At 46.0% G+C, this 12530-nt stretch overlaps 1 protein-coding gene across 6 annotated transcripts in view; it reads right to left on the bottom strand.

The window, feature by feature from the left end:
- Positions 1–12530, bottom strand: part of MIS18BP1 (MIS18 binding protein 1) — a 772466-nt gene that overhangs the window by 411138 nt on the left and 348798 nt on the right. For all 6 annotated transcript variants that reach the window (XM_085627030.1, XM_085627029.1, XM_085627031.1 and 3 more), the window contains one exon: positions 10669–10759. In XM_085627030.1, coding sequence (XP_085483156.1) covers positions 10669–10759 — 91 coding nt within the window. The remainder of the gene's footprint in view (positions 1–10668; positions 10760–12530) is intronic.

Here is a 12530-nt window from a genome sequence, read left to right as displayed (position 1 = left end):
AAAACCTAGGACACAAAGAAAAATCAAATTCAAGATTTCCGTAGTACCAGTGCAAAACATCTAAACGATCTGCCTGAGATTTATTGCTGGTGGGCTCAAGATTCAGGTTCCTCTGGCTCGGAGGTTTTCCACATCAACAAATCTGGTTCAGCAGGACCTTGCATAGAAAGTATCTGACCTCGTGGAGCCCTCTTGGGCTACTGCCTACTGCCTTGCCCCACTGAAGTATTTCAAGCTCTGAAAAAGTAACTAAGTGTGAACACGGAACTCTGACCAGGCAAAGGCCCCAAAAGTATCTGGCGAAGAGAGGACTACCTGGGGGCGGAATTCGGATTCTTCCAGCTCTGAGCTTTTCCCACCAAAACCAATGGCTTCATTGGGACCATGTCCACCAGCTGTCTGATTTCATGGAACCCTATTTGGCTAACCCTGCTGTCTTGCGCAGGGTCACAGTGTGAAACTTCTGACCGGGTCTAACCTGGTTTCTGTATACAATCCGCACTTTGCCTCAATTCATGCCTAGGTCCCAGTCTACAGCGACCAGTTGACCATGGTTGGTGTTTAATGGTTTTTTACACTTTCTTTCATTTAAAACTTCAAAAATGCATTACTCCGGTTCCCCTTATTTGATTTTTGACGGTTTTATGTCATTTTTATTTAACTTTACACTATTTTTCTAGTTTGGTTGGGTTGCGTTTTGACTTTATTACTGTGTAGATACTGTATGAATGATTTACAACCTGCCCTAAATTAAGCCTGTCTCCTCTGTGGTATAGCTACCAGGGGGTTGAGGTCAGGTTGATTTAGTGACTTTGAGGGTTCACCGAGAGAAGGACCATCATTATTACTCAAAGTGGGTAGTTATTATTCTTGACTAATAACCCAATTTCTTTCAACCTGTATGCTATGTTTCAGATGGGAAATGTAAAATGAAAACAGTAAGTTAACTACTGGCCTATTCTGGTTAACTTCCTTTTAATGGAATGAAGAGAAAATATCTATTTATATAGTTAATACAGAATTTCAGAGCAAAAGGTTGCACTTTCTCAAAAAACATGTACTGCCCATAAAACTCAAACTCTTAAAGCTACTTCCAGTGGGGCATGGCCAAGATGCCGACCAAGATGGCTGCGTAGTATTGGAGCTCTGCCGGACTCCTCCCGATAAAATGCATGAAAACCACGAAAAACACCATTAATTAATAAGGAGCAATGGTACATGCTAAGAAACCTGTGGTTCCGGCACGCTGGAGACCTCTGGAGTCGCCGATCAGAACACTTGCATAGGCGCCGCGGCTGGAGCTACGGGCAAGCCTGGAAGGATGTTTCCTCCCCCGGCGTAGGAAGCAGCCAAGCAGCTTCGGAGGGTAAAGGCCTGCCACCGATCTGACCCAAGACTAAAGACGCCGCCACCACAAAGGGCAGCAACCAGCGCAGAGGCATACTCAATGCGGCTGCTGAAGTAGTGGATCAACACCCCCGTTCGCTGGAACCCAGGTGCGAGGTAGGCCCGCGCTGATTGCATCTGCGGCCTACATGTGTCCCTGCCTCGGAACTGCAATGGGATTGCCGGGGCCGGGCAGGAATCCCCAGTGCCTGGGGGTCCTGTCCCCGGCCCAAACCATCTGAATTGCATGGTGCCCCAACCAGAGGACCCCCACCAGAGACACAAAGTCCCCGGAAAACAGTCATAAAAATAAAGGAACCGCGGCGTGGCATGGGGGTGCATTGGGAGGCCTGTGATCCCGGTTTGCTGTGTTCTGTTGGAGCAGCAGATCTTATCATCTACGTGCAACCCGCAGCTGGAGCTGGGGACATGCCGGGAGAGCTTTACTTCCCTTCGGGCGTGTGGCAAGCCTGAGCGGCCTGGCGCCCAAGTACTCGGGCCGGCCACAGATTCGACTCAAGGGTAACTGCGATGCCGCCTGCACAGGGCTGAAACTGTGCGGCTGCAGCCAGCTGCAACCGCGGAAACACCACATCTATACCCCCACTCGTCGGCACTCAGGAGCGTTATGGGCCTGCGCTAGCTGGATCGCCGGCTTACTGGAGTCCCTGCTACCAGGCTGCACTGAGCTTGTTGGGCCGTGCGGAGCCCCACGCACAAACCTCCGGCTGGGCCTTTTTTGCCAATCCACCTGAACTGCTTGGTGCCCCAACCAGAGACACATAGGAGAACCGGACATTACACGATGTGCCTCAATAATGGGGACCTAGGGAAGCATATATAATCACGTACGAGTAAAGGAACAAGACAACAGCATCCTATAGTGCAGAATGCCTAAACAGGCCATGGCGGGGCTGGCCAACAGGCAACTCTCCACATTACTACCGGAGCAGGACCTCACACTCCACTGCATCGCACAGCGGGGAACCCTCCACAAATACTCATTCAAGCATAGCTGTATCAGGTCACGATTCAAGTAGAACCTTTAATAAAGTGAGGCGCGCACGTGACACCACTGGACCGTGACAGGCGGAGGGAGGGGACAACAACATGGCCACACAACAGGGCTAGATTCCATCTTGGCCGAACTACGAGCAGGCTTCGAGGCACTGGACACTCAATTCGAATCCCCAGACAAACGCATAGACCACATGGGGGCACGACTGGACAAAAATCAAGGGTTGCCTGGACACAGCAGAGGGCAGGATCTCGGACCTTGAAGATGGGGCAACCCAAACAATCAATGGCCTGGAAAGCGTCGAAAAACGTCTGAAAACAGTAGCCATGAAAAAAGAGGACTTAGAATCGAGAAGTAGGCGTAATAATATTTGCAGGCGAGAGAGAAGGGCACACTCCACTGGCAGGGCTCAACAATCTCCCTCTACCCGGACTACACCATCATGGTCCAGGAGGCCTGCCCTAAGTTCACCGGGGTAAAAGCCATCCTCAGGAACTTGGGACTGAGATATAGGATGCTGTAACCTGCACACCTGAGGGTGGACGGCAGGGTGCAGATCTTCGACATGCCATCAGAAGTGCAAGAGTTCTGCCGCTCACTATCCAAGAAGAAGCTCACGCAAGTACCTTCCCTGCCCTACAAGATCACCTTCCGTCTCCATTTCCGTAGTCAGTGCAGACTTATTTTCATCTAGCTAAACCCGCCGGACCCAACATGATGAACACATCAGTTTAGCATAACTAAGGGTCATTACAGACTGTGTACATTTTTTATCTTTATTGCATGCCATGAGAAATAGCCATTATTATAACTCTGGAGGAACCAGTGTAGTGTTGATACACTAGTGCCATAAGAAGTAAGTTAAAAAGTTGAGAGTAACATAGTTGGGTTATGGGTTCTCCCCATAGTATAAGAAATGGGGATGGGTGGTTGGAGAAACAGGAGGGGAATGTTCAGTTTAAATTACAGCTCTTTGTACCAGAGACAAAAGTCCATAATGTGCAGCCACATACCCAGACTTGCTATATAAACCTACACTATGACAATTAGCACTGAAGGTAGAATGTACCCTTTTGCAACCCTCACATTAGTGTCATGAAACATCTGGGGACTCAATAATACCCATAAGGGTGGTCGGGCGTACTGACTGGTAGAACCCCCGTATGGCTCGGTGAGCAATTGGCAGAGATGTCCCGACTGGTTGGCTTTCAGGGTTGGAAACTTATAGGCATTGAATACCTGGGAGACGTGTGGAAGGGGGACACCCCCCGTTCGTTTGAATATCTGAAAAAAGAGTATGACATGCACGACTCACAGAGATATCACTACCTGCGCCTCACGCATGCCCTTCGCTCACACATTAAAGGTGGGGGTTCCATTCCAGAGTATTCCCCCATGGAGGATCGCCTGCTCCTCGATCCCATCCCCGAGAAGCCTACTTCTACGATTTATCGTAAGCTCATAAACAATATCCCTGATCCTTTAGTGTCGCTGCGAGTGAAGTGGGAGCAAGACCTAGGCGCATTAGAGGATGATGATTGGCAGGATGCTCTGCAGAGCCCCCGAGAAATTGCGATCCGCGTTCGGTTCCGATTAGTACAGCTAAACATTTTGCACAGGGTGTACTACCCCGCACCCATTTATATACATGTGGTAGATGTCAGTCGGCCCTTTGTGCGAGGGGATGCCAAGGGGAGGGTTCCTTCTATCATATCCTTTGGGAGAGCCCCGAGATAGTACATTTTTGGACCAAGGTCACGGATACAATGGCTGCGGTGGTGGGCTCTTCGGTACCGAGGGAACCCAGGTGGTTATTGTTAATGATCAAGGGGGTCACTGACTGGACCAGATATCGGGAACTCTGGCTTGCGCTGGCGGCTGGTGAAATATCGCCAGTGCCTGAGGGGCGCAGGCCCCTCCGCAATGGGATCAGTGGGTACGAGATCTAGATTGGTGTCAGAGGGCGGAGGAAACTATGTACAAAAGTAGGGGAAGTAATAAAAAATGGAGAAGGATCTGGCGGCCCTGAAGAAAGTACAGGGAGATGGGGGGGGGGGGGGGGGGGGGTGATCCGGGTGGGGGTTTTCCTCTTGAATGTTTTCACGGTGGGTCATGCTGGCCCTGCTTTGTGTTATGCACGGTCACCCTATCTCATGCTATTTGAACATTGTACTGTAATCTTGACTGCGATGAGCAATGTTAATAAAAATATTTTTTTTTAAATAAAAAAAAAAATACCCATAAGGGTAAACAGGCGATTCAACAGTTACAGAGATATCAGATAGATAATGCATTCTTACCGGAAACATATTTATCCCCTGGTACCCCAACAGCCTTCGCTAGGAACTGGGGCCCCCGTTGTTACTTTGCAAACTACAGTTCGTATGCCATGGGGGTGTCCATACAAATACACAGGCGAGTCCTATTTAACCCACTAGAAGTGAACAGCGACAGGGAGGGGCGATATCTAATGGTGAAGGGCCATTTGCTGGGACACACCATTCTGCTGGTTAATGTATATGCAAACAATATAGATGACCCCTTACTAACCCAAACTGACTGCCTGGAGGCAACGTAGGTGGGCCTGGAGAAGGGGGGGGGGAGGGGGTCTGAATATATTACTTACCCATAGCCCGACGCACACTAGCCGAACTTAAAGAAGGATACGGCTTAGAAGCTGCCTGGCACCACTTACATCCCACGCAGGCAGAATATACACATTATTCGGCATATCACAACGCATGGACAAGACTGGACTATTGGTTACTATCACCAAGTCTAATAAATTGGACAGTGTCCATGCAACACTTACAACGCACCCTATCAGATCACTCACCAGTGATGGTGAAGATGCGCATCCCGGGGGCAGGAGGGGTAAAACGAAAATGGAGATTTCCTGACATGGCCCTCAGGGACAGTGTTGAAGTCCAAATTGCATCAAGGAATAGGGGAATACTTTGAGGTACATGAAGGTACTGCAAACTCATGGGCCACATTGTGGGAAGCCTTCAAAGCTTATATTAGGGATCTGCATCTGGCTGGCATTCTCAAAGACCTCCGACATACACTCTCCCAGTTAGAACAACAGCTACAGGAACTAGATCAAGCACGAGTGTCCCATCCTCAATCAACATACACACCTCTGCGGACCAAACTGATGACAGAATTTCACGAGGCAACAGACCGGGAGGCACTTTACCTGGGGAAATACACGTCTGCAAGAAGGTATAGGGAGGGCGCACATTAGAACGCACACTGCAGCCCCCTAGAGGTTAGCTATACATAGCGGCAGTCCAGCAACCCGACGGTACAAGGGTATCGGACACGAGCAACATACAAGACACTGTGCTTACTTATTACAAAGACCTGTACACAACCCGCTCCCCTGGGGATGTCGCGAAATGCAACAGCTACCTAGACGAAATAGCCATGGTCTGGTTTAATAATGCTCATCGCCAGTTTCTTAGCGAACCCTTCACGGAAGAGGAAGTCATCAAAGAAATAGATGCCATGGACGGCTCCAAGGCACCAGGTTTTGACGGCTTCTCGGGCTGTTTATACAAAGCACACAAACATTTACTCGCCCCCTATCTCCTAGAACTATACCAGGAAACAATGGAGAAAGGTTTCCTCCCACCCACCCTCTGGGAAGCCTTGATAATACTAATCCCCAAACCAGGAAAGGACCCATTACAATGCGGGTCCTACCACCCGTTGTCCCTATTGAATTTTGATAATAAAATACTGGCTAAAATGTTAGCTACCAGGCTCTCCCTTATACAAGACCAGATTATTTCCCCTGCACAATCTGGGTTCGACCCTCATAAATCCACGCTCTGAACATAAGCACACTTTTTGCGGTCCTCCACAGAATCTCACCGATCACCCCGCTTCTGTAGCGCTACTAGATGCTGAAAAAGCGTTTGACTCCCTGGAATGGTCCTTTTTACAGTCCACGCTTTGCAGAATGGGCATTCCAGGGACGTTCTCTTCCATCTATCTATCTATTATACACCACACCCATTACCTACATGCGCCTAAATGGAACACTGACCTAAGCATTCCGTGGGACTAGACAGGATGTCCACCATCACCCTTGTTGTTTGTCATAGCACTGGACCCTCTAGTGCGTCACTTGCAAGAACGGCACATTCACAAAGGGCTACAATTGAAAACCGGCCCTCTGCTCATTACGCTGTATGCGGACTTAATTATTCTATACTATACATTAGGCAACCTAGCGACAATCTTGATGCCATACTCAGGGAGGTGAGTAGATTCGGGGCCCTGTCTGGCCTTCAGATAAACTTGGGCAAATCTGAGCTGTTCCCATTGACTCCATGCACTGGGGAAATAGACACCGAGTACCGCCTTGTAAGGTGCGAGGAATCTGTGAAATATTTGGGGATACACATCCATAGAGATCCAGAGCAGATTCTGCGACTGAACTACGGGGCCATGCTTGAAAAACTGACTAGTCAAGTAGAATGTTGGTTAAACTGCCAATAGTGATGGCAGGCAGAATTGCTTTAATTAAAATGGTTGTGCTTCCAAAACTCCTCTACCCGTTTCACAATATACCCATTCCATTGATGTCCTCCTTCTTTGCAACACTTCGCACACCACTCTTACGCCTTGTATGGGGCAATAAACAGCCCAGGATCCAGTGGGACACGCTGTCGCTGACATACGGACACGGTGGGTTTGGGGTACTGAATTACCAAATTTACTACCTTGTGGCCCAGTGCAGACTGCGAAGACACTGGTATCACCCAGATGTTAGAATTTCGTACACTAAGCCTGAAACGTACCTCACACAGCCGACTCCATTATCTGCAATTCTGCCAGAGGGTTTAAAACGTGACCCAAAGGATATTCAAACCGTCTCCACAACTAGTTGGGCATGGAAGAAACTTGCCAGATCCACTGACGGGCACCTACTCTATTTACCAGCCCTCCCACTGGGGGGCAATACATGGCTGCCCATTTCACAAGAAGAAATTGTCAAGCGCACAATCAATCAATTTTCGCTTGATACAACGGAAGACCGTTTTCCCCAGGGACACGTGTTCTCCCGGACAGAAGACATTTGGTTACACTGTGCGACACCGATGGACCACTTTGTGCTACACAGACTTCAGAGTGCTCTCCGTGCACAAATCCCCAGTACCAACTCAAACCACAGGAATTCACCCACCTGACTCTGCTTATCAAAGACTCGGTAAAGCAGCATCAATGTCCAAATTATACAAAACGTGCATTACATTACTGTCAGGCTGGCAGTAGCCGTATACTCCAGGAAGCTACTAACCTGCTGATCGACCGGCAGGAACGATGACGTGCAAGAATTCTCTCTTTCCCACAAGTGCAACCCCACGCTGATGAACCCAAACAAACACCAGTGCGTGGTAGAGGCACACAGGGGGAAAAAGAGAGGATAAACAAAGGAGAGATGGGGGTCAGCGTGGTTCTTCTATCAGCAAGCGGGCGGATCTTATGGAGTCACTCTCTTAGCAGGCTGCAGTAAGGAGGAGACAAACAGAGCATGTGTTTAGGGAGAAAAGTGCCACCTACCCACTGCCTTCCTTCTCCCTCTAGAGGACTACTACGCACCTAAGGAGTACAGGAATCTAGGACCCCCAGTCTTGGAGACCGTTAGCTTCACGGCCAATGAAATCGTGGATAGGGCGTTGTCTCTCTGTGCAGAGTCCTTTCTGGGTCCTTACGAGTACGGTAGTTATCCTCACTATCGTGTTACCGCAGGCGGCACTGACCGTGCCTTATGTGTACGCTGAAGATCCTCTCTGAAAACAAAGGTTGGGTGTGAGTTGCGTAGTGCCAACGCTTTCCTTGCGTTGGCTGCGCAGTACGCTAAAGTTAGGGAAACGCGGTGGAGGCACACGAAACAATCGCGTTCCCCGGGTGAGTCTACAAGGTCTTTTGGAGTAAATGCAGTTAACGCAACTGCCTCGGTAATAGTCTTTAAACGGAGTGCTCCCGCTCCTCCCACGGCGTCCCATCTGATTTCCTGGCCTTGGCGCCGCAGACAGGGATTGGAAACGGAGAATTCAAACGGGCTTTGTGACAACGGGCATCGGGTTCGCGGTTGTGGATGTAGGCGAGCGCTAGTCCTCCAGCGGGGATCACCATCCGCTAAGCGCTGTCTTCGGGAAACTCCAACGGATTGTCAAGCACCGTTCCTACAGAGGGGGAGTGTCTTATAGCGGCGGTCATGTGATCGACACCGCTTCCTGCGCTCTGGAGTTCGGCGTCCCAGTGTCTTCTGGGAACTGTAGTTCGACTTTGGCTGCCGCTTCTTCTACTTGCAGCAAAGTAATAGCTGGGGGCGCCGGTCTTCCTTCCGGCCGTCAGGTGTCTCGCGAGGATCATGACAATTACTCCCCACCAGACACCGGAATAAGGAGGGGGTTGGGGGAGATGGCAGCTGGATTTAGGACATAAAAATCAGACTTCTATTTGCAGTATTGCTGTGCACAAACACGTAAACTTTCTACGAACCATCGCCACAAGCTGTTGCATTTTAAATTTTTATGGTGCGCCTACATCTCCACCCACACAGTACACCATATGGATGCCTCTAGCTCACACTCATGCCCTAAATGTCTTGCCCTCCACGCAGACTTTTTAAACATGACCTGGACGTGCAGAAAACTGGCCAAATACTGGGGTCCTGTATATACTGAGCTATCCTGCATGTTACACGATACACTTACACCCAACCCAATACAGACGCTACTCGGATTTGTGCACAATATCCCAAAAGCAATTGCTTTGATGATAGCTAAAAGAGAAATTGCTCTACACTGGGGTAACAAACACCCGCCGAAACTTAAGAGCTGGATCGGCAGCCTAATCTTCTGCAGCACCAACAGCGATATATACACTTAGTTACAACCACTCACCTCACGTCAGCGGAAAATTTTGGCTGCCACTCCAAACATACCTCCTTAAAACACAAGCAGACTCAGACCACACCGCCGAATCTGCTGTTCAATATGACACATAGATAACACCTATGGCCTAATCGGACACACACTTACGCTTTACAATATTGTCCACTAAACACAGTATCACTGGTTGTGCAAGAGGTAAAATCAGAACTATTGAATGCTGCTTTGGAAATGTTATTAACACAGTACGAAAACACTGCATGGAAAATATATGTATGTCATAATCCTACAATTCTGTTAGCTGAGTAAAAATGCTACCTACAGTGAGGCAGCGCTAACAATAGACCTATCTATAATTTTAATGTTTTAGTGACTATACTATTGATCAAATAATACACAGTAATTATGCTCACAAAATGATGAAGGAATTTTCACCAAGGCAGTGTTAATAATTGGGTTGTTAGAATGTTCAGATTTTCCATGCTTTTCACAAAAATTAACCAATGAGTAACGGCTAAGCGCAGAGATGCCTGAAGTTTCTATTGCAATGCACAACCATCAACGGGTCCTGATTGCACTTAGAATGTTCCAGTTTTGCTTTAGCTTTCTTGAAGAAGTTACCAATTAAACAACAGGCTCTGCAGAGGCTGTCATAATGATGTTATCTCCACCAAGTATGGAAAATATGTCATGGGTCCCTGTGAAGTATTGAATTTTATACCACTGCATTCTGTGCAATAAAAGCACCCAAACATGCAAACAATACCTTTGCATAAACACGTCTATACCCACACCTCATTAGGGTGTTAAGTTCTAAAACATTTTAACTCAAGTTATTTCTCGAAGCTAATCCTGAATAATTAAGCGGATCTTGCATCCACCCTGAAATGTACTGAGAAAAGCTTTAGCATCACTCCAACAGACAGCTCCTCATTAAAACGTTCACTAGTGGCGAAGCTTCTCCTAAACAGCCCTCATACGTCAACGTGTAGTCTATGCAATCTTGACGCCAAGACATCAACTGTCTTGGCTTTAACAGGGGGCTCTTTGGGATGGCGGTTGGCACATCAATTTTTTAAAATGTCCAATTCTAATGTATACATGACCAAATTAGCTCGTGGTAAAAAGTGAAAAGGAAGATACTAGAGTATCACCTCAGATAGTTCATACAGCTCTCACAGGACTTTAATGTTTTTTGAGTTTGGTCTATATCACAGACAGGCTAAAAGATTGTGGGTAAGCCACGATGGTTTCCCAAGTAGCAGCATTCCCATCAGTTATCAAAACATACAAAGAATATTTCTTTGATAAACTGAGATAATCTCAAAACTTAGAAAAGTGCAACGGCATTACCTGTTTTTTTCCTTTAAGTAATTATCAACATAGAGTTTCCAATCCTCAGGAAAACCAGACGCAAACTTCTTAAGAAATTTTGAAGGAAAACCTGATATAAATAGAAAATAAAATTACTATTTGTAAAGTGCCAGAACATTGTTTGTATTTGTCATGCAGAAATGTGAGTATTGCAAAGTCACATAACTTAGTGGAACACAGCTGTGAAAAATACCAACAGAATTATAAACACGATCTAAGCCATTCCGCTATGCTAACTAGTTAATGAGCTCATCCGGACCTGGGTGCAAAGTACAAAATCAGATGCAAAGGGTTTCTGCACTAGTGTTTGCAACTGCAAGAAAAGTCTTAACAATTAAATCAGTTGAGCACAAAAACGTCCAGTAATCTTGAGTGGCTCTGGACAATGTGCTGCCGCCTAACCCTAGATGGCTTTTCATATGTGACTCAATTTTCTCTCAGAAACACATAAAAGCCTACTGAGGATTTTTTTTAATCTAGAATCGAATGGAACAAAACACAATTTTTAAGAACACCTAATGAAAGGTCTTCAAAAACATATTTACACACACTCATTTGGGTGCCTTTATTGCACAGAATGCAGTGAAAAAAGACTCTTATTTCCCAAGGGCCTATGAAATATAGAAATTATTTCAATCGCTCTTGTAAAATATGACTTTCATCATCACAAACCAGAATTCACTCTGCACAGCTTTATTATTGTTATGGCACTAATATTCTGCATCATGCGAGGAACAAATTACTTGCCAGCATTATTTTAATTATGGGGCATGTTCTCTGGTAGTGTTATTTTGATTCAAGCTATAAACAGCATTTTTTGGTGAGCTCTCCAAACTATGCAGCAACGTTTGTGGCAAGTACAGTAAATGCACACAAATGTAGCAAACACCACAGCTACTGAACTGCATAATTTTATTAAACATCACTGTTATTTTAGAAAAATTGTACTAATGAATGGTTAACAAAACAAAAACATTCTAACTCTATGCAGTTGCCATTGTTAAATGTAACTTGAATGTACTTTGAAGAGAACAGTCTCAATCTATCCCTTCTTTTCCTACATATCTTTACTTTTTACTACAGACAACAAAACAGTATAGTCCAGTCTTTAGTTACTGTTTTCATTAAACAGTTCCCTGCTTGAAATCTTTTCATGCTTAATACACAAATACACATGCCTGAATCATTCCCCGTCATTGAGATGAGAGTGCCACGGTAAAATATTCAAGCAGTGCTTTAAAAGTTTTATAGGCTATAATGGCCCAAGGCCATCTAAACAGTAGCCTATCTATGTCCTTTTTTGAAAAAGGACTACATGTTGAAACCCAGCCAATCAGCTGTTAGCGCCCTCTATAAACACTCCAAGCAGAAGCAAGTCCTCTTCAGAGTTTCTAAGCACAAGTGGGAAGTAAGAATCCCAAATACTAAAAGAACTGCCTTTACGGGGAGGAGGGTGGGTTGCATGTGAATCTATGAAAGATACTAATACTGGATAACCGTAGTTACAGGTAAGTAACTTATTTTTTTATTTTCTATTGGGGTCTCTTTCACAGATTCACATGCCTGAATCCCACTAGCAAGCAGTACCCTAAAATTGTACTGTCGTTAGAGGAAGGAGGGAGACATGTAACTTATAACCTCCAAAGCTATTGAAATATAACAGTGACATTAGTATTCATAACATACTATACTGTTTAGAATGTATGTAATGGAACGTTCTAGCAGAATTAAATAATAGAACAATTAAAGCTGTGCTTAAACTTCAAAGTTATACAAAGGATTCACCTTTGTAACAGAAATAAAGTACAGATATATATATATATATATATATATATATATAT

Source organism: Triturus cristatus, chromosome 9 (genome assembly GCF_964204655.1).
Source record: "Triturus cristatus chromosome 9, aTriCri1.1, whole genome shotgun sequence".
Taxonomy (NCBI): Eukaryota; Metazoa; Chordata; class Amphibia; order Caudata; family Salamandridae; genus Triturus; species Triturus cristatus.
Note: the sequence above shows the minus strand (reverse complement) of the source record. Positions and strands in the feature narration are given on the sequence as shown.